This window comes from Nicotiana sylvestris, chromosome 12 (assembly GCF_000393655.2).
Source record: "Nicotiana sylvestris chromosome 12, ASM39365v2, whole genome shotgun sequence".
NCBI lineage: Eukaryota > Viridiplantae > Streptophyta > Magnoliopsida > Solanales > Solanaceae > Nicotiana > Nicotiana sylvestris.
The window spans coordinates 51,195,876-51,219,699 of NC_091068.1; the positions used below are offsets into that span (position 1 = coordinate 51,195,876).

Consider the following 23,824-nt stretch of genomic DNA (forward strand, 5'->3'; position numbering starts at 1 on the left):
ACTTATGATTATATGTTTATCATAAAATAAATTATATTTATCATAAAAATTATCTTATATAAGCATAGTTATATTTAAAATAAAATGACAAATAGAATATTTTGTATTTGAATCGATATGGAATCTAAAATTTTAAATAAAAGTGTAAATAGTTCTAAGGTTATTTAAGTCATTTTAATATAAAATACTGCATCAACTTATTATCAATTTAAGCACTTGTACCCAAACACGTAACTGCTTATTTATTAAATCAATTTTAACACTTAAAAGTGGTTTTAAACACCCCTTATCAACTGCTTCATATCACCTAATCCAAACGGGCTCTTAATACTAGTCAAAGAAAAAGTGGAAAGCTATTAATGCCGAGTGGAAGAGGGCACCCACAAGCAAACACAGATGGAGGTGGAATGGCTTCTTGTAATCCACGGCCTCGTGACACTCCTAGTATTGGTTTCTTTCCTCTGCGGCCAATGGCCTATCTTCGATGGCACTTTCATTCAAAAAATCCACTTCTTCCTCACTTTTGGTGTCTGCGATTATTTCCGGTATTTATTTTATTCATATAATATAATTCTTGCTTGTTTCGGTCCCGATACTTTGTAATTTTAGTAATGGTGTTTAGCCCTAATTTTGAATTTTCAGCCGGTTTGTGGGTGCTGTTTTTGGTCAAAGAGGCTCCAATGCACTCTTCTGCGTCGAGTACTATTGTTGTGATCGTCCTAATCCCATCCTCCAGGTTTTTCCTTCTTCTTAATTCATCTTATTTCAAACCCAAATCAGTTGTTTGATTAATTGTAAAAGTCAATTGCTTTATCAGAATATGTAGTGTGCAATAATGTTGAAACTGGCCGCTTCATGATGACAAGGTTTTACATAATGCAATGTTTAGTTTGTGACAGTGTAGCAACTTTGAATGTTTGGCGGTAGCTCTAGTAATGTCTGTCTTATGTGAATTCTTTTGATAAATCAAATAATCAGTTCATTGTGATTGCACTAAGATGGTACGAAATTTACAAGTAATTTAACTACTAGCTTCCAAATAATCCAACTATATGTGCAAAGAGGAATAGACCCATATTACACAATTACACTAATAACAGCAGCAACAACAACAATAATAATAACATAATAATTAGTACTAGAAGTTCAGATAGGACTGAAACACTCCGAGAAAACATAAAACATAAAGTAGATGTACTAACATGACTAAAATATCCCAACTAATAGGTATCACCTATAGATCTTTTTCTTCCATTGGACCTTTCTTGGTACACCATGGGACATCATCTTGTGTTGTATGAGTTAGATCATTCTTAACTAAGGTAAACAAGTAAGGGCTCAATGTTGATCCCTTTGTATCTCCTACTACTGTTTTTACACTAGTGATGACTCATTCATGCTTATCCTTTATGATATTTATATACGTATATGGATTTGTTTTTTCTTCATAAAGGACCTTTCTTGGTGCTCTATCACATGCTTTCTCTAGGTCAATGGATACTATGTGTCTAGATCTTTCTTTTACACCAACAGTACAATTCAAATAAACAGTAACTCTTATACCTTACCTTATCAAAAAGAATAAGAGCTAACACCAGCTTACGACAATGCGTTCTCTCTCTCTCAAATTATGCGCCATAAATATGGCATAGAAAGTGGCACACCATGCAAAAATGCTTCTATTTTAGATGGTCCTGTTTTCCATGTCTTAATTCTGGTTTCTAAACCTATTATCCAGGAATTTTGGTATGATTTTAGTGATAATTCTTTGCTCCTGGTCCTCCCCACAACATTCTATCTTTCCCTTCCAACATGTCCATGCTACATATTGAAGATTTTGAAAAGAAGAAAAGGCTTCTTATATTTCTGTGTATTTCTTACATCCCTAAGCAAATGTGTTTATACACTAGGTCTTATAACTATTTTAGGAAGGAAAATAAATTACATTCAATCAGAATAAAATTAAATCTCAATCAGAAGTAAATCTTTCCTAATAATCAAGCCAATCAACACTTCCCTCCAGTTGGTGCAAAGATGTCCCACATGCCCAACTTGCAAACCAGTGTGTAAAGTACAGAGACAATAGAGAAATCTCTCTTATGTTGTATTCAAGAAGTAACAAGTATATATACAAGTACATAGAGCCCTAACTATGGAAAGAATAAAAAAGGAAATCCTATAAATCTGCCGTGAATCCCTATAATTATGTTAGTTATGTATATTATATAAGATTATGCCTACATTTAGATTATGTCTACATTCATTATCTAACACTCCCCCTCAAGCTGGAGCATAAATATTGATCATGCCCAGCTTGTTACAAAGGTAATCAACTCGAATTCCATTCAACGCCTTTGTGAACAAATCAGCCGGTTGCTCTCCTGTCTTCACGTATCTAGTGGAGATCAAGTTCTCCTGAATCTTCTCACGAATAAAATGACAATCAACCTCAATATGCTTATTTCTTTCATGATACACCGGATTTGACGCAATATGGAGGGCAGCTTGGTTGTCACACTAGAGTTTTGCAGGTATTGGATGCTCTAACCCAATTTCAGTCAACAGATGATGTATCTACATAATCTCACATGTAGACTGGGACATAGCTCTATACTCGGATTCTACACTGGATCGGGATACAACACTTTGCTTCTTACTCCTCCATGATACCAGGTTTCCTCCAACAAAGACACAATAACCAATAGTAGATCTTCTATCAATTTTCGATCCAGCCCAGTCGGCATCTGCAAAACACTCAATACGAGTATGATTGTGATTGCTATATAATATGCCAAGTCCAGGAGCTCCTTTCAAGTAACTCAAAATCTATTCCAGAGCTGCCCAATGTTTGACCGTTGGTGCAGACATGGACTGGCTAACAACACTTACCGCAAAAGCAATATCTGGACGAGTCTCAGTGAGGTAGTTTAATTTCCCAACTAACCTCCTATATCTCTCTGGATCATCAAAAGGATCACCATCATCTTTCATAAGATGCACATTAGGAACCATTGAAGTACTGCAAGGTTTAGCTGCCAACTTTCCAGTTTCTGCAAGCAAGTCAAGAATGTACTTTCTCTGAGACAAAAGAATTCCCTTCTTGCTTCCATTTACTTCTACTCCCAAAAAGTATTTCAACTGGCCCAAGTCCTTTGTTTGAAACCTAGTATGCAGAAAAGACTTGAGGGAAGAAACCCCCGCATAGTCACTTCCTGTGATAACAATATCATCAACATATACAACAAGGAGAATAGTGCCGGCTACTAATTTCTGATAGAAGACTGAGTGATCGCACTTACTCATTTTCAACCCAAACTCCTGAACTACTTCACTGAACTTGCCAAACCAAGCTCGTGGACTTTGCTTCAAGCCATACAAAGACTTCTTCAAATGACAGGCTTTCCTGTACTCTCCTTGAGCAACAAAACCGGGTGGTTGCTCCATATACACTTCCTCCTAAAGATCACCGCGAAGGAACACATTCTTGATATCCAACTGACATAAAGGCCAATTCTCGGACGCAGCTAGAGAAATAAATAAGCGGACAGAAGTGAGTTTGGCAATCGGGGAGAAAGTGTCAGAATAGTCCACCCCATAAGTCTGAGCATACCCTTTCGCCACAAGTCTGGCCTTAAGTCTTGCCACAGAACTATCTGGATTAACTTTAACTGTAAAGACCCACTTGCATCCCACTAGTTTCTTTCCCTTTGGTAAATCTACCAAATCCCATGTGTGGTTATCCTCTAAAGCATGTATTTCCTCAAGCATTGCATCAGACCATCCGGGATGATTCAAAGCCTCCTTCACTGTTTTGGGTACGGAGATGGAGTCTAGAGAAGCAATCATAGATCTAGACGTAGAGGATAAGTGGTCATAGGAAACAAAGTTAGGAACAAAATATGTCGATTTGCAAGTACGTGTACCTTTGCGAAGAGCAATAGGAAGGTCAAGGTTATCTAGAGGATCAGGCAAAGGAGGATCAGATGATGCAGGAACTAGTGCGGGACATGTATCATTTGTCTCTCGCCTCCGCGAATAAACTTGAACAATTAGAAGTCTTGCTAACACAGTTGGAGCAGGTACTGAAGGCATAATAGTCGATTGGTGCTTAATAGAAGAACTGGGAGATCGAAGAGTATCATCTGATTGTTCTGTCAAAGTACGAGTAACCTGATATACTAGCCACTCATCTTCCTCCCCCTGGCTTGTAGAAATTGGAGGTGCATAGAAGAATGGTGTAGTCTCTGAAAATACCACATCAGTTGACACTAAATATTTGCCAAGCTCAGTAGAATAATATCGATATTCCTTCTGAAGGCGAGAATAGCCCAGGAAAACACACTTCACAGCCTTGGGATCCAACTTGGTAAGAGATGGTCGAACATCTCGAACATAACATGTGCTTCCAAACACCTTAGTTTCCACCGGAAAGAATGACTTGTTCGAAAAAAGAACACTATAAGGCACATTACCATCGAGTACACTAGATGGCATGCGATTAATCAACAAACAAGCCGTAGAAACCGCATCAGCCCAGAACTGTTTAGGAACTTTCATTTGGAACAAAAGTGCTCGAGCTGTCTCAAGTAAATGCCTATTCTTCCTCTCAACAACTCCATTTTGAGAGGGTGTATCAACACATGAAGACTGATGTAATATACCATGTTGTCTCATGTAGGACTGAAATAACTCTAACATGTATTCTTTAGCGTTATCACTCCTTAGAGTATGTACTGAAGCATTGAATTGAGTTTTGACTTCAGCACAAAAGGCAGAAAAATGAGTAAACACTTCAGAGCGGCTCTTCATAAAGTAAATCCAAGTCATTCGAGAAAAATTATCTATAAAAGTGACAAAATACTTATGCCCAGTTTTAGAAACAACTGGACATGGTCCCCTAACATCAGAATGGACTAACTCAAAAGCTGACTCAGCTCGCTTATTAACCCTTGGACTTAACGAGATGCGATGGTGTTTTGCAAATCGACATGACTCACAATCTAATGATGAAAATTCTAAAATTGAGGATAGAGCTTCTTTAACAAAGGCAAAGAGGGATGTCCAAGTCGACAATGTGCTTCAAAAGGAGACACGATACTAGAGCATGCAACAGACTGTGGCTCCCATTCATCAAGGATATAGAAATCACCAGATATATATCTTTGACCAATAACCTGCATCGTCTTGAGATCTAAAAACAAACAATGATCGGGAAAGAATGCAAAACAACAATTAAGGTCTTTGGTAATTTTACTAACAGAAATCAAGTTAAAGGCCAAGTTTGGTAGACTTAATACAGATGACAGGGTAATAGAGGAAGTTGGTTTAACAGTCCCAGATCCAACACTGCTACAAGTTGATCCATCAACTACAGTAACCGGAGAGGGTGCTTTATGTGAGCGAAAGCTAGAAAAAAATATTTGGATTACCTGTCATGTGATTTGTGGCACCTGAATCGATCACCCATTTATTGGAAGAGGTGATAAGACATGTTTTATCCGGGAAATAAAAAATACAAAAAACATTGCTGTATTTCCAACACTCCGGATAGGCGGAAGGATCTATGTCCATCCCTAACTTCCTTTCAATCCATATCGGAAAATTTAGGTCGGATTGACAAAAGAGGCTTGGATTGGAGATTCTTGTGTAAACATTCAAGTTGACAATCAGCTTTCTAGACAACCAGTGCTTTTTGAGGCCGGTTTGGATGAGCATGGGCAAGTTCAGGATTCACTATTGCTTTTCGCTTGGAGCGGCTCACCCCCTTGTCACTTAAAGGGCGAAATTGCCGAAGGGAGTCGACCCGGCAAAGGTAGTAACCGAAGAAGATTCCTTAACTGATTTATGATATTGAAGGAATTTTAGAAACTCATCTGAAACCAAAATTGTTGGACTAGGAGTTGTTGCATTATTATTCTTTACCATCATTTTTTCCTTTCAATAACAAACTGATTAAACTAACAGAGGTCCCCGAAGCTAAAAGATACCCAAACAGATCCTGGTAGATACGAAATCAACAATCTATTGAACAAGATTCAACTTTAATAATCCACTCAACCAAATCAGAGAACCAAACGAATTTGTCCCTAACTCAAACAAAATCAAAGACCAACAAAGTTTCTAATAAGGGAAGACCCAACAAACAATATCAAGTCACTAATCGATCACCACAGTGAGTCAAAAATAAAGATGCAAGCTTCTCACAGAGGCAGCCTCCAAGAAAAATACCACAGAATTAAAGAAATCGAATAACCAATAAACCAAACTCAAACCTGACCAAACAAAGTGAGAATAAGATCTGGTCTGAGGTTGTTCTTTGCCAAAATGTGGTTCTATGATTAGAGAACAACCACAAGTCAACTGGAAATGTCAAAAAGACCTCAGATTAGCTTCCGGCCAAGGAATTTCCGGTAGCGGATTCGTCTCAACTCCGATGAGCAGTAGACCTGCTCTGATACCATGTAAAGTACAGAGACAATAGAGAAATCTCTCTTATGTTGTATTAAAGAAGTAACAAGTATATATACAAGTACATAGAGCCCTAACTATGGAAAGAATCAAAAAGGAAATCCTATAAATCTGTTGTAAGTCCCTATAATTATGCTAGCTATGTATATTACATAAGATTATGTCTACATTCATTATCTAACACAGTGTATGAAAAATCCGTTTGTTGAACCCTCAAGAAAAGATCGGAGAACTTGGACCACGTAAGTGGTGCTGTGCCAGCTGACCTACTCGCATCATAAGTCTGTCACCATCTGTATGTGGCTCCGTCAATTGGAAAGTGGTAAAGTCGACCCCGTTCGACTCCACCAACCCAAAGTACGCAAAATCTGATGACACTGATCTAAGAAACCCTATGCATCCTCAGAAGCCCCTTCACCGAAATAGGGAAGGTGAAGTCTCTAAAACCTCTCCAACCTCTTCTACTCCTTAGCAGACACGACTGGCCTTACCTCAGGCTGTACTGCAACTATGGGATGTACCCTCATAACAACCAGTGTCTGATAAGCCAGATGCTCTGATGTACGTGCGGCGGGAGTCTGGGCTCTTCTCCCAGCTTGTGAAGTAGCTGGTGCAATCGGATCAACATTACCTGGCCAAGCTCTCGAACATACTCATAAAGTGAGCCAAAGTCTCGTAAAGTCAAGGTGTAGCAATAGGCCCCTCAGTTGCCTGAGCGGGTCCCACCTGTTCAATATGATCGGGCTCTTGCTCCTCAACTGGAGCTACCAGTGGCTCCACAACTGCTACTCTAGCGAGGACTCTAGTTGCGGCGCGTGCCCTACCTCGGCCCCGTCCTCTCGCGACTCTAACACGGGGCACAGGTGCCTGCTTCGCTCATCCCGCAAATTGTGTCCTCACCATATGTGAGAAAATGAAAGGTAAAGGTTCAAACTTTGGAATAAACAAATCCGCCCACGATGCTATCTTGTTCATTGTGTCACCAAACAAGAAAAGTTGAATAAGCGAAGAAGTGGAGAAAAAATAGTCAATCACGTTTTTTAAACTAATGCTCAAATAAACTAATCACCAATGTTTATTTTCAGTATATTGAGCTCTTTAAATAGGCTTTACAATGACTAAAATTGATTAGGTTAAAGGAAAACTAATCCTAGTTAAACAAGAATAAGAATAAAATTATGAAAAGCCTATTCTAACTAAAATAAGAAAAGAAATTCTAATAGGAATGAAATACCAACTAAGAATCCTAGTTTTACTAGAACTACAAATATAATCCCACTAAAAGAGGGAATAAGAAATCCTAATCTTAAATGAATTCTTGGACTTCTTGAATTTCTTGGATTCTAGGAAGTTTTCTAATAGTTCGGTAGCCTCTCGAAGATAAGTACAGACGTCTCCGTATCGATCCGCAGACTCTACTAAACTTGCTCATGACTCGTAGAACTTATGAACCTAGGGCTGTTATACCAACTTATAACTATCCAAATCCCACTTCCCACCAAAGTGTCGTGATGACACCTAACCTTCAAGCCTAGGTAAGCCAATCACATTAACAACATTAAACTATCAAGACATGATATAATAAGTTTGATTTATCATAAACAACGAAAATAGTTATAAACATAAGCCGGAACAACAATACATAATACAATACAACTCCCAAAATCAGATAATACAAAGTCATGAGCTCTGAATACATAAGGAATTTCAAAATTACAATATTGTCTGCAAGTAATAGTATACAAATGTGGGAAGGGGACTCCAAAGGTCTGCGACGTCCATGTAGTACTACCTTGAATCCTCTCAAACAGACACAAGCTCGCTCTCGAAGCCCGCTACCTCCAGCACCCGGATTTGTACAAAAACGTGCAAAAGTGTAGTATGAGTACGGGACAACATGTACTCAGTAATTATCAAGACTAACTTCGGTGTAGTAGTGACGAGGTTAAAGCCATTTGATACTCACTAATCAAAGAACCTGTGCAGTATATCCAATAACTGGTAACAAGAATATAACAAGATACAATACCGAAGCTCAACAAAACAGGAGATATCAACTCAACATAGGTAAAATCATCCGGACTAGCAAAATCTTCAAATGATAACAGAGACATAGAATAGCATGTTAAATACAAGTGGAAACATGTCTAAATGCATGACAAAACATAAAAAACGCATATGCATGATCAGGAATGCCATCGTTATACCGCCACATGAATATCAACAGTGAAATGCCACCCTTATACTCCGCACAACAACAGTGAAATGCCACCCTTATACTCCACGCATCACAATTATTCACAACAATCATGATACTACAGTACGCATGTACACCATCAAGAGAGAAACATGAGAGGGTGACTATAGGGGGATGGATCTGTATCCATACGTTGCACGACAACAACCTCGTGCATAACAATAATCACAATTCGCACGGCCAAAACCTCTTGCCACAATATCATCACAATCCCACGACAAAGACCTCGTGCCATAATATCATCACAATCGCACGACAAAGTTCTCGTGCCAACACCCAGTCAATCCGCCCAACATGTCCACATGTGCCATGATCATAACATTGCAATATGCCAAATTATCATCAAAAGACTTATGCTCATAATTCGTCAACAAGGTGCACAAGGACATGATAATATAACGATGCGGATGAATGTTCAACATATAAAGCATGACTTCAGCTAGATCAATTGTAGCAACTAGGTTCATTTAGTCATAGAATGATTAAACATGTTTCATATAAAGCATGTCATCAAAATAAGGCATATTAGAAGCCTAAGGTCTAATCCAGTCAAACTACACATAGCTCCAAGGGTTTGCAGCGTCCATGTAGTACTACCTTGAGTCCTCTCGAACAAACACAAGCTCACTCTCGAAGCCCGCTATCTCCAGCACCCGGATTTGCCCAAAAAAACTCGCAAAAGTGTAGTATGAGTACGGGACAACATGTACTCAATAAGTATTAAGACTAACTTCGGTGAAGTAGTGACGAGGTTCAAGTCATTTGATACTCACTAATCAAAGAACCTGTGCAGTATATCCAATAACCGACAACAAGAATATAACAAGATACAATACTGAAGCTCAACAAAACAGGAGATATCAACTCAACATAGATAGAATCATCCTGACTAACAAAATCTTCAAATGATAACAGAGGTATAGAATAACATGTTAAATATAAGTGGAAACATGTCTAAATGCATGACAAAGCATAAAAAACGCATGTGCATGATCAGGAATGCCACCCTTATACCGCCACACATCACCAACAATGAAATGTCACCCTTATACTCCACACAACAACAGTGAAATGCCACCCTTGTACTCCACACATCACAATCAATCACAACAATCATGATACCACAATTCTCATGTACACCATCACGAGAGAAACATGAGAGGGCGACTATAGGGGGATGGATCTGTATCCACGTTGCACGGCAACAACCTCATGCATAACAATAATCACAATTCGCACGGCCAAAACCTCGTGCCACAATATCATCACAATCCCACGACAAAGACCTCGTGCCACAATATCATCACAATCGCATGGCAAAGATCTCGTGCCAACACCCAATCAATCTGCCCAACATGACCACATGTGCCGTGATCATAACATTGCAATATGCCAAATTATCATCAAAAGACATATGCTCATAATTCGTGAACAAGGTGCACAAGGACATGATAATATAACGATGTGGATGAGTGTTCAACATATAAAGCACGACTTCAGCTAAATCAATTGTAGCAACTAGGTTCATTTAGTCATAGAATGATTAAACATGTTTCATATAAAGCATGCCATCAAAACAAGGCATATTAGAAGCCTAAGGTCTAATCCAGTCAAATCACATATAGCACCCGTGTACATGCTCGTCACCTCGCGTACACGTTGCTTTACATGTAACACAATTAGGCAAATAAGGCTAAATCCTTAGGGTTATTCCCTCACACAAAGTTAAGCAAGATACTTACCTTAATAAGTCCAAATCAACCCTAAAAATAGCCTTTCCCTTAAAAATCACCTATGTCCGGCTCAATTCTAGCCAAAAACAACTCAATAGCATCAAACATTGCTATAGGAATCAATTCCAAAAATAAAGTTTCAATCTTTACCTAATTTCCAAAAAGTCAACAAAAGTGAACCCCGGGCCAACACGGTCAAATTCTGAGTCAAAGGATAGATTCCGACTAGCCATAACCACACGTGTCCAAATATGTAATTAGGTTCCAAAACTGAGTCCAAATCGACTACCAAATTCTATTTTCATTTTTGCAAAACATAGTCAAGACCCCCCAATATTCTCTTCCAAATCCCATAATCTAGGTGTAATTATCTATAGGAAAACAAGATATAATATCAAAATTAAGTAGAAATCACTTGCCCCAAAGCGTTGTGTGGAAATTCTCTTAAAAAATCAGCCATCTCCAAGTCTAGGGTTCAAAACATGAGATAATGGGTCTAAAGTCCCGAAATTCTTCCAATATAGTCAGCTGCAGAAGTTGTAAATGGGACCAGGGGTTCGCAACTGCGAACCTCGCAAATGCAAGCTGGCTCCCTCAGCTTCAGTTCTCGCAAATGCGACCAAGTGTCGCAAATGCAATACTCCCTTCACAAATGCAGATGTCGCAATTGCGATACTAATTTCGCAAATACGAACTGGCCTTCTCAGGCACCCATCGCAAATGCGATCAAGACTTCGCAATTGTGGACCTTCGCAATTGCGATGTCTGCAGCACCTGCATACCTAAGCTTTCCAAAACCAATCCGATACTTGCCCGAGCCCCTCGGGCCCCACCAAACATCCACACAAGTATATAAACCTCATACGAACTCACTCATGAGCTCAAAACATCAAAATAGCATCCATAACCAAGAATTAAACACCAAAACACACCATACAAGCCTTCAAGTTCAAGAATTTCAAATTTCACAACCAAGCGTTCGATTCATATCAAACCAACTTGGAATGAAACTAAACACAAGTTCCAAATGACGAAATAGACCTATTCCAAGTCCCGGAATGACAATTCGAACCCAATAACCTCAAAGTCAACTCAAGATCAAACTTGTGAACTTTCTAAACCTTCAAAATTGCCAACTTCGGCAATTAGAGCTAAATCATTCTAGGAACCTCCAAATACAATCTGGACATATGCCTAAGTCCAAAGTCACCGTACGGACCTATTGGAACCATCAAAACACGAATCCGAGATCGTTTACACAAAAGTCTTATAACTTAAGCTTCCAAAAAGGGAACTAAGTGTTCCAATTCACTCCGAAACCTCCCCGGAACCAAACCAACCATCCCTGCAAGTCACAAAACAACAACCTAACGGGAAGCATCAAATGTGGAAACGAGTGGCCGGATCGTTGCAAATCGTTCCACCGGACAAGCATCCAAAAAGTGCTTCTTACATCAGAACCTTATGCACTGAAATGAGAAAATTGTTTTATATTTCTAGGAATTACATTCACTATCCAAACATAGAATTGACAGCATTTGATCAGGATTTATTGTTCGACGAATTAATTTACATTCTTGTCGCTGTAGAAATAGGCTTAAGTTACTCTATAGACTGAAAACACTAACTTATACCATAACAATAACAAATCCAGTTTAATCTCATAAGTGGGCCCGGGGAGGGTAGTGTATACGCAGACCTTACCCCTACCCTATAAAGGTAGAGAGACTGTTTTCGATAGACCCTCGGCTCAAGTAACAGTAAAAATAAATTAACAAGCAATAGCAACAGCAATGTAATAGGGTAATGAAAGCGAATGACACAACAAATAATAAAGAACCAGGAATAACCTATAATGATAGAAAATCCTGGCTTTTCCCGAAAGAAGTTTGACGTTGGTTGTCTAAGGCAGCTAGACTTCTAGAGAGGAGGAGAGCTCTCTTTTCACACTTTGTCCATCTCTGTCTTCTGTAAAATAGATGCCTATAATCTTTTCTCTGATAGTTGCTTAAGGCATGTTAAATACTGTTGCCATTCTAATTAGAGATGTCTTGCCTGTATTTCTATTGAACAAAAAAGAGTTTAGCACCATGATTCATGATATCTAGGCATGTACTCAGAATACATATTCTTATTTCTAAGTTTAGTAGACAAGATGTGGAGTAAGAGCTATTTACTTGCACTAGATTGGATAATGTAAAATTGCTCTTAGAGGTGTAAAAGTTGATCTCATAGTGTATCATTAATATTCACAAATTTTCTGTATGCTTTTCAAATGTTGAAATACTAAATGATGGCAAATAATGAAACTTCCATTCCAAAGAGGATCATTTGAAATGCCAATAACAGCATTCAGTAGTACTTACGTTGGAAATGTGGCTAGTTTTTGAGAGACTCAATGAGAGTTGCCTTGTTTTTTAAGTTTCTTTTGTTTCCACTTTCCATGTTGCTTGTTCTTTTGTGAATATGGAGAAATTTTATTTGACAATTGTCTGTTACTAAACACAGCTCATTTATTTGGGGATAATTGGAGCCAGTTACTACTTTATTGTGCAGTCAGCCTTTAAGTACATTCCTGGGTATTACTTAGGTGAAGTGCACAGGTACTGTTGAATCTTTGTGTTTTACGTTTCTCTCATATGCATCAGTTTGTAACTTGACTATCTTTGCAGACTTTTACCATTATCCAAAAAAGAAAAAAAAACGCTTGACTAGTTTGGTGGATAATCGAGATATATGTACTTGAATTCCACAGAGATTACATAAAATTGCAGGTACACGAGCTTGTTGGCAGTTGGAGGGGGTATTCTACTCTTTCTATTGACTAGCTTTTCTGACCCAGGGACTGTAAATATTGAGAATGTTTCGCAGTATCTATCTGCTTATCCCTATGACAATATTATATTCTCAGAAAAGGAATGTCCAACCTGCAAGATTCCAAAGTGAGTGTGTTTCTTCTGTTTAAAGCTCTGATGCTCTAGTTTACGGCTCTAGCTAATTAAACATTATTTCCTCTCCTAGTACAGACCTGCTAGGTCAAAGCACTGCAGCATTTGTGATCGTTGTGTCGCTCGATTTGATCATCATTGTGGATGGATGGTTTGTTATTGTTTCCCCATCTTTCAGATATATACAAGTTAACTCTATATCTACACTATGTTCCCTGTATATGTTCTTATGGTTTTCATACTGTTTCTCAATATCACTGCAGAACAATTGCATAGGCGAGAGAAACACCAGATACTTTATGGCTTTTCTTCTCTGGTGAGCAAATGATACGGATTGGTCTTTCTGTTTAAGGTCTGATCGCATACACGAATTGCTCGCACTACTGCCACCTGCCGGGGCCTGGGACAGGCAGTGGGGTGTATCATGTGCAGTTGCAATATTTTCTTTCTTTTTTTTTTTAAATAAAAATCTTCCCACTGTTTACTAGTCTTCATGGTAGTAATAGAAAGATGCTGGGAACGGGTAGAGTGAGTTGGGTTCAGAAAAAAGCATGAGAAATAGTTTGAGAAAATGCAATACACATTCATAAAATGATTTCTGAAATAAGGACGGGAGATGTGATTCTCATAGGAAGTCATCATCTGGAGAAATAAGGCTGTAGGAAAACAGGCTTCTGTAACTGCAGATAGCACCATGAGAAGAATGTGTGGTCATTCTGCATTCTTTCAAAATCTAAAATGGTTTTTGTTGCAGTCAACTTCAGATGTTACACAGTGCTTTTGATTGTAGAATAGCGATTAGATAATTGAACTGAGATTTTTGAGTATCTCTCTATTTTTTTTATAAAAAAAACCATTTAGGTCATTGTAATGGTCTTTTTCATCAAAGGCGTGATATGAAACATCTTTTTATCCATGGTACCAACCCTTCAATGCACTGTGAAGAATTGCCCTTTTTGATAGGGGATATTTGCTGTTTACTCTCCCTTTTCACAATGGAAGTTTCTTGGTAATTTTTGCATAATCTTGGAAGGGGATAGGGGATACTCACATTTCTTCCTCCCCCACCCCCACCACAGCAAATGAGACCCCATCACTAGCATATATTATTGGCTAACCTTTGTGGAACTTGATCACTTTTATTGCTACTCCTCCTGGAGAAATACTCATTCAATTGTTGCCATCGTTTGAACTTATTACATATCAGGCAAAAACAGAAAACTTAAATAGCTGCTTCTTCTACAGAAGAGCTTTTTAAGAAACTGAAAAACACACAGAGCAAAAGAGAGAGATACAACATTAGTGGAGAAATGATTCTTTAAACTTGGCTTCTTGAGAGCATTTACTAAAGCTAATCTAGATAAAAATTTCAACAGCTTGTCCTAATTCCTGAACTCATCTGATCTCTTTATTCTTGTTTCAGAAAGTACTTTTTAGTCGTAAGTCATTGTAAAAAAGTTCTGCCAAATAAGAACTTATTAGAGAGAGTTCTTTTTTTGGTATGTTTAATCTTGACACTGCCTTTACTCTTCACTTCACATGCTCGTGAAAAATATGTATGTGAATAACATTAGATTCAACTTTCATTATGAAGGATTTTGTATTTAACACTGTTGACCAAGTTGATGAGAATTTTTACATTGACTATCCTGTAATTTTCAACACGTATCTGCAGGCATTTTCTTCTCTGCTTATATGGGACAGTTGCTATTGGACTAGTGCTAGCTGGCCGACTGAAAGAACTACGGGTTATAGATATTCTTACTGGTACATAGACGACTCCTTTAAATTTTAATGGTGCTCAATTGCATGTTATATTCAAAATGAAAGTTGAATTTCTCTGTTATTGCAGTTTATTATGGCTTCGAGAACTCATTTAGTAGTTTAGCTCCACATGTTGTAGCGGTAAGTGGAATACCTTTTTCGATTCAGCATCCCCCCCCCTCTTGATGCTTGCATGTATTGTGTGTGCATTGATGGATAGTTCAGACTAATGAAAACTCTTACCAAATACTAATTTTGTTTTGGGAACTTTTAAGAAAGAGTTAACATACGACTCGAGTCCTTGATAAAGGCAATGCTATCAAGCATTCGTACCTGCTATACGTCCTTATCCTCCATTCATGCTTCACTTTTGCAAAAGCCTTGAGAAGATGATGAGGGATTTCCCATATGACATAAATTGTGACTATTAATTTTTTTTATATGGAGAAATTCTGGAGTCCTATACAAAATGGTCGTGTATTCGGTGATTGGGGATATTTATTTATACACTGTTGGGGAAGTGGCTACGGTGATATGCTAATGAGGAAAGAGCGGTGTGGAGAAAGGTGATTACTGTGTAAGTACGGTAACAACCAATTTGGTTGGTTCTCAAAGGATGTGACCACTTACTATAGTTGAGCCTGTGGAGAGGCTTAATGAAGGAGAAATGAGACTTCTGAAAGTTTACTGGCTATTCGTTGGGAACGGAAACAGAGTATGGTTTTTGGCTTGATATATGGTGCAGTGACAACATACTGAGACAACTTTCCAAGATCGTTTGCCTCTGGAAGTGATGGCTGAAACGATATAAAAATAACAAACAAACAAAAGAAAGCAACAAAGAGATATAAGTTAGACACATATTGAAATTCAAATAAGCAATGCTTGGAAATAAACCCAAAATTACCTCCTAATGGAATCCAATAAGAACCACAGCTATCAGACACCCTCAAGTGGAATGGGATTCACAAGCAATATTCCAGGAAAGTTTTAATCACAATAATCGATATCACACCTTTAATCTTCACAGTGGAATTCATACAAAATAACCAAGCTACTGATAATGGATAAGAACCAGCTGCTTAAAGTAAGCTAAAAGACCCAAAAAAAAAAAAAAAAAAAATTGGCCAAAAGGGCTAGTACCAAAACCCTAACTAAAAATAGCCTATGTCTCTCCGGATTCATTATTGCTGCGATTTCTGTGGAGGTGCTGCGATTGTAGCTCTTCTTCAGAAGCTATTCAAGGATTGGAAATATGCTGTTATGCTGTGATTGCAGCTTGGCCTCCTACACTTGCAGCCCTTATTGAGTTTCTGTCCAGGACCTGATGTAGTTGGATTGCGATCACAGCTCTTTTTTCCCCAAGCTGCCAAAAGCTGATCTTTTCTCATCTTTAAAGGCCTTCATTCCTCTAGGGACCCGACCATTCAGCTAGGAAACCACTGGAAGTGGATTGTTGATCCTTGGTTGCTACGATTCCCTCCCATTTGAAAAGAATTAGTCCTTGAATTCGAATCTAGCAACAGGAGGAAGATTCCTGAATTAGTAAATATTCCCCCAAGGTTAAGAATGCACCAAGTAAAATTGACACAAGATAATGACCATGCATCCTTTTAACCCAATCGTTCTAGATGGAGTAGACACTCCTCTAAGCAACATGTGCACATCACATCACATCACAAGGAATGTCATAATCTCCAATATATCTGCAAAATGCATGCCTGAAAACATGTTACTAAATAAACCTTGCAAAATGCTGATAATTGTAGGGGGATCTTTCTGCTGTAGTATGGAAGTTCTGGAATTAGCTTATCCTTTCAGTGCATTGATGATCTAATTTAGGATGCTTTCTCCCTTTTTAAAAATTCTTTTTCCCTTTCACTAGCTTTCTTAGCATGTCGTGTCTGTACTTATGCTTGTGTTTGTTTCTTAATGATAATCTTCTACTTTGTATCAGTGGTTGTTGGATTCATACAACACTCAAATACTTATCATGGTGTTTCTGGCTATAGTGTCTATGTTACTTGCCGGTTTCCTTGCATACCACACCAAACTGTGTGTCACAAATACTACAACGAATGAGGTATTCCTTTTTTGTATTTAATTCAGTACAGTACATATCTCCAGTAGCTTAGGATGATTTTTTGGTTTTGCTGTGCGGTCTGACTTTTCTTCTCCTTCATAGTACCTGCATTTTCTTTAGAAGTAAGCTTTTGGAACTATATGTGTCTACTAACAATGAACTTCTTGTCTTATTACTCAATTTTCTTTTTTTGATAACTGAGAAATCCCCGAGAGCCAGTGGGGCACAGTTCGAAACTCGGTGCCACTTAAATACCAGGTTTTTGTCTTTAGCAGGGTTCGAACCCATGACGTGTATCTAACCCACACATCACAAGTTACGTTCTTACCACTAGCCCGAATCCTTGGGGGCGTTGTAATATTATTACTATTACATGGACATTTTCACCTAGAAGGAAATATGGCTTCTGATCTATCACTGAACAAAGTTCAGGCCCAGTTGGAGACCTTGAAATCTCAAAATATTTCGGCAAACAAGAAATAAGAAGTCTGCTCTTATAAGGGGGATCAAGTAAGTAAACACAATTTTGACTGACCAACCTAAAAATAACAAGTTTAAGGACCAGAGGAGCACTATCTCTTGGTCTGATAGCAATCTCTCCTTTGTCTTAATTTTGACTAGGCATGAGAAAAAGAAAAGTAAAGAGAAGAAAGGAGGAAGAAGGGGAAACATAAAAAGAAAAAAAGCATTGGGACATTCTAAATCCTGATGATATCCCCTATTGATTCAGCATACCTCCAAAATTTTAGGAGTCGAAACAGCGGCAGAAGCTGTTCTTAGCTCTCATAAAGCTAAATTTTGCTCGTGTGGACTGCAGACTTTCAAATGGCAAGAATATTTAAACTGGAAGAGGAAAGTCAATGAAGCAAAGGCAAGTGCAGCAGCTCTCAAAGCAAGTTTAGGTGAATTGAACCAGGAAATGACGCGCCCTGTGAGCAAATGGAAGGCCTTCTTTCGGAGGTCCCATCTGGAAGAAGTGGAGGTGGTTAAGAATAACATTTACGATAAAGGACTACTCCAGAATGTCTCTGAGATTGTAATTCCTCTTTCAACAAGACGTTCATTCATACAGAGGAAATCAAAATCAGGTTAGAATTGTCAGTTGGTGACCCATATTCCATTGGGGCTTGATAGCTCATCTTGGTCCAAGTCTTTAGTCTAATGGTCATAAACACCAAGGAGAATGCTCTAAATGTGAAGTACGCTCGATTCTATCAGAACCTATTATAAGTATCGACAAGTCATCTACCTTTACTCTTGGATGGGCACGGTTAATGCAGTTTAATTGCCCGTGGTGAAAGGATTGGACGGGTTCTGAGAAGGGGTTTAAGTGCCAGTAGTGGTGTTTGCTTCCTTTTATTTGCTGCGGCTGCAGCTGTTGAAGGGAAGGGCTTACTGTTCTTTTTGGTGCATTCTGATTCCTACTGGTGTAGCCTGGGTTTCTTCTCATTTCTAGGATAAATTTCAATCCTACTTTATTTAACTTTTTATAGCTCTTCGCTGCTTAGCAGCAAATTTTTACTTGTACTATGTAATACGACGAGAATGAGTACCTGGTATATGTTGCAATCCAATGTCTCATGTTTCCACCAGCTGTGGAACTGGAACTCTGTAGAATTCAAATAAATTTTGTGCTAATGTAGCGGAAAAAGAGAGAATGTTACCCAGCAGCTTAATATTTCTTTTAGTTATAATGTAAATTTCATTGATGCCTGGAGAAACTCTTGTATGCAAAAAGCAGGGAACTTACATTAAAATGTGGTTCTCTAAAAAAAGGCTCCCAATCTTCTATCCAAACTGAAACAGGGACTGCATGGATGTACCCCCAAAAAAAAAAAAAAAATTAAGGAAAAACGAAACTGGAAAAGAGGATATTCTTCTACTTACACATCACCGTTTCAAACACTCGCGTATTTCTCTCCTCTTATATATAATCCACATGGGGGCTAGAAAAGTAACATCCCATGTTTTAGGTCTTCTCTTCCTCTTAATAAAGGCCCAACAACGAAACGCCTGTTATAAATATATTATATTATGGATGTTCATTTAGTACTCCGTTGTAAATAAGTTTCTTAAAGAAGCTTATCCATATGGGACTCCGCCGTAAATATGTTTTATCTATTTAGTACTCTATTGGAAATAAGCTTCCTGAAGAAACTTATCACTTCGGTACCCGGTTATGGATAAATATTACCCCCGGTAGAAGATTATTCATACCTGGTACAATGAGCTTATCCTTTCAGTACTCCGTTATGGATAAACATTACTCTCATTAGAAGATTATCCATATCTGGTACAGTAGCAGCTTACACAACAGCTTTCAGTAGCAGCTTACAAAGCAGCTTCCTTTCTTCTATAAATAGAAGAGATTTCAGTTCATTATGTACATCATTTTGAATTCGAATAATATATCAGTTTCTCTCTATACTTGTCTTTACGTTACAGTCTTTATTTTATAACACGTTATTAGCACGAGACTCTGCCATCTCGAGCAAATACTTTGAAAGTATCTGAGGTACGAACTTTCTTTTTCTATATAATGTCAAATCTTTCTAAACTTGAATTTGTAGCCCTAGATATATCGGACAAAAGCTACATGTCTTGGGCGCTTGATGCTGAAATTATCTTAATGCGATGGGTCTGGCAGACACCATCAAGGATAAAATCAGGCATCAAACCAAGACCGTGCTAAAGCAATGATATTCCTACGTCATCACCTTGATGAGGGCCTGAAAATGGAATATCTCACTATTAAAGATCCAGTCATACTGTGGAATAATTTGAAAGATAGATATGACCACCTGAAGATGGTCGTTCTTCCACAGACACGTTATGATTGGACTCATCTAAGGCTACAAGATTTTAAATCTATAAGTGAATATAATTCTGCTATGTTCAGAATTATTTCCCAATTGAAATTATGTGGTGATAATATTACTGATCATGATATGTTGGAGAAAACTTTCACCACTTTTCATACCTCGATTATGCTCCTGCAACAGCAATATCGAGAGATGGGATTTAAAAGGTATTCTGAACTTATCTCACATCTTCTTATAGCCGAGCAACATAATGGGCTATTAATGAAAAACCATGAAAGCCGACCTACTGATTCTTGTCCATTCCTTGAAGTGAATGCGACGAACTTCCACCAAGCTAGACGTGGAAGAGGTCGTGACCTCAGTCGTGGTCATGGCCGTGGTCAGAGAAGAAATTTTAATCATGGTAATAATAATGCACCAAAGAACCCTCCTCACCACCAACAGTGGAAAAGGAATGAACAAAAGCATGAAGCGGTGCAAGCACCAAATGCAGAAAATGCATGTTATAGATGTGGAGGAAAAAGGGCACCGGTCACGTACCTGCCGTACGCCGAAACACCTGGTTGAGCTTTATCAAGCCGCCCTGAAGAAGACAGAGAAAAATGCTGAAACAAATTTTATTTTTGAAGATAATTTAGACTTCATGCATTTGGATGTAGCTAATTACCTTGCACTCCCAAAAGGAGAAACAAGTCATGTAATTGGTGGTGAATCTGTAGAAATGTAAATATTTTAATTTTTGTTGTTTGTAATAGATAGTATGGTTATGTAATTGTTGTACATAAAGAAAAATTATGATTTGATAATGATGTTTACTATAATATATCTTATTTATGTCATTTTGAAGAATATAAATAACATTATTAGATCAATTTAAACTCTAGCAGAGTTTGCAAGAAATATACAACCACCAGAAGTGGTTATATTTCGTATATCTCATTGTAACTGTATTTTATTAACCACCAGAAGTGGTATATGCCTATGATCACCAGAAGTGATAATTTAGGTTTTCTATGATTACAATTGAAGATAAGCTACATAAATATTCTCTATATTAAATGCATGCTTCGATTTGCTCCTAAAGTAGTAAATATTTTAAAAGAGGTTGAGGCATCACAATTTGATGTGATTAATGCGCATTCAGATAATTATGTTCGATTTCCTGAAGGATGAGAAATTTTGATAATATTAATCCATTCCCTGAAGTGAATGTGACAATATTAATATGGTAAATATGAACGCGCTCTTGATGTGAATATATTACAATTCACCTCCAGAAGAGGTAATATAATTGAGAGAATATATACTCAATATTTCGTATTTTAAATTTGCTCCTGAAGAAGTAACAAAATTGAAATTGCCTCATGAAGTAGGAAAATATTATGAAAAAGAGTTTTCTTGTGCTTAAACAAATGTTTAACATTGTTTATTTGATTGTGATTTTCTCTCATGATACCAGAAGTGTATGAGCAATATTTGATAGTACAAAATATATCAATAACTCCTGAAGAACTAACTGTTTGCCTAGAAAACACATGACACCATTCGTGTCCGATAAATATTAGATTGTGGATAATAAATGAAGGCTCTCAAAGATCTTATATACAAATATGTCATTCATATTATATGATTATGGTCAAAACATATGTTGTATTAAACCTGGAGTTTACTAATACAAATGACTATCATATTGAGACTACAAATGACTGAAAGATTGAAAATCTTCATGTTTCCACAATCATAGGGGTAAAATAATATGTATGTGAGAAGTTACCCGTCTTATTCTTCAATTTTTATTATATCGTGTATCACAGTAAATCAGAAGTTTACTAATGCAAAAGCAGTCAGGGTAAATCAAAAGTTTACTAATGCAAAAGTTTATGTCATAGTAAACTAGAAGTTTACTAAGAGATAACACATGTCATGATAAACTTGAAGTTTTCATTTGCCATTTTTGAATGAGCTATTTAAGAATTCAGATAAGCATATATTGAAGAACTAGAAAATTCTTCAAGAATTCTCCTGTGTTGCTTGTTCTCATAATAAATTGATTATACCAACTAAAGTTGGGACTAAGACCCCTGATTCTAAAATATATAAAAGGTGAATATGGGCCCATTCACCTATCATGTGAACCACTTATAGATGCATATATAAGATGGTTACATTTATGTTTATTGTCAACCTGCAGTTTGGCATTTGAGATTGCTTTTCTCAATTAAGAGCATAACTTTCAGATTATGAAATCAAGACAGTTCATCTTGATAATGCTGGTCTATATCCAAGCTGGTTTAGCATTGAATACCTCCTACTAATGGCTAAACTATTGCTTATGAGAATAAAGCTTCATGTGTTGGTCTAAGATATTCTAAATTGCATACAACAACACTTGTATGCATCAGACCAACAATATATGATAAAGTCCTCCCCTCACAATTGGTTTAGGATCAGAAATTAAATATTTTTACTATCTTTTGATGTGTGGTATATGATTAATTTCTCTACCACAATACACAAAGATATGTTTCCCAAAGAAGATTGGGGATATATGTTAATTTTTCTAACATTTGGGGGATGGAATAAACAGCTGAAAGATATGCTATATGAATCGAATTATCATTAATATGATCCTCACTTAGAAGATAATTCAAGTCAAATGCCAGAAGCATTTGCTGATCCAAAATTTAATATCATATTTCAGCTACAAATGCTCCTATTAGAATTAAAGTCCCTAAAGGATAGAGTTTACTGTACGCATGAAGCGTGGTAGACCAATTGGTTTCAAAGATAACAATCCTTGAAAAATGATAGGAGCTAATGATCAAAATGATCATAATGAGAAGGAAATAAGCTCTAAAAGAGTCCACGACATAACATTTCATGAAACTCCCAAAGAAGTTTAGGTACCTGAAAATAAAGAAAGTAATGAGATCTCAACGAGTTATGTCACTTAGGAACTGACACAAAATGATCGTCAACGATATATTTGATACAATATAGTGCACAATATTGTAAAAGATTGTGAGGATCAGACCAGTAGTCCAGACACTTGAAGATGTCATATCATTTAGATACAAGTCTTAACATATATGACTTATTTGATTAAATCTATATGAAGATCCTTGAAGGATTGAAAATGCCTGAAGCATATAATTCAAATTTTGAGAAATGTACTCGATCAAATTATAAAGATCTTTGTACGGCTTAAAGTAATCAGTGCACGTGTGGTATAATCGCCTCAATAAATATTTGCTGAAAGAAGATTATATAAATGATGCTATTTGTCTATGTATTTTTATATAGAAAATGTCATCAGAATTTGTTATACTTGCTATTTATGTTGATGACATAAAATTTGTTGGAACTCCAAAAGAGCTCCAAAAGGCAATTGAATATCTTAAGAAAGAATTTGAGATGAAAGATCTTGGAAAAATAAAAATTTGTCTTTGGTTTGCAAATTGAATATTTAGCAGACGAGATCTTTATCCATCAATTTGCCTATACAGAAAGGGTCTTTAAATGTTTTTTCATGGACAAAGCGCACCCATTAAGTACATCAATGGGTGTTTGATCACTTGAAGTGAATAAGGATCCGTTCCAACCTACTGAAGAGGATGATGAACTCCTTGGTCCTGAAATACTCTATCTCAATGTAATTGTTATGCATTTATAGGTGGTGCAGATCGTATTGGTTATGCAGATACAAGATTAGAATGCGGAGACTCAAATATTTGAAACAAGGTTTTCAC

At 37.3% G+C, this 23,824-nt stretch overlaps 1 protein-coding gene across 5 annotated transcripts; it reads left to right on the forward strand.

Moving 5' to 3' along the window:
* The first annotated feature begins 316 nt into the window (after window positions 1–316).
* Window positions 317–18,940, forward strand: LOC104232333 (probable protein S-acyltransferase 17). 5 transcript variants are annotated; one of them, XR_712315.2, is made up of 11 exons: window positions 317–545; window positions 643–736; window positions 12,967–13,061; window positions 13,233–13,400; window positions 13,485–13,557; window positions 13,670–13,722; window positions 15,082–15,173; window positions 15,259–15,311; window positions 17,128–17,253; window positions 17,529–17,763; window positions 17,875–18,123. XR_712315.2 is itself a non-coding variant. In XM_009785504.2 (10 exons), the coding sequence occupies exons 1-10, from the start codon at window positions 397–399 to the stop codon at window positions 18,344–18,346; spliced, it is 1,179 nt and encodes a 392-aa protein (XP_009783806.1). In that variant the 5' UTR covers window positions 318–396; the 3' UTR covers window positions 18,347–18,940. The 5 variants fall into 5 exon arrangements, 1 of the variants encoding a protein (XP_009783806.1); XR_011404274.1 differs by having other exon boundaries at window positions 17,128–17,763; window positions 17,845–18,123; XR_011404273.1 differs by having other exon boundaries at window positions 17,128–17,763.
* Window positions 18,941–23,824: the final 4,884 nt, after the last annotated feature.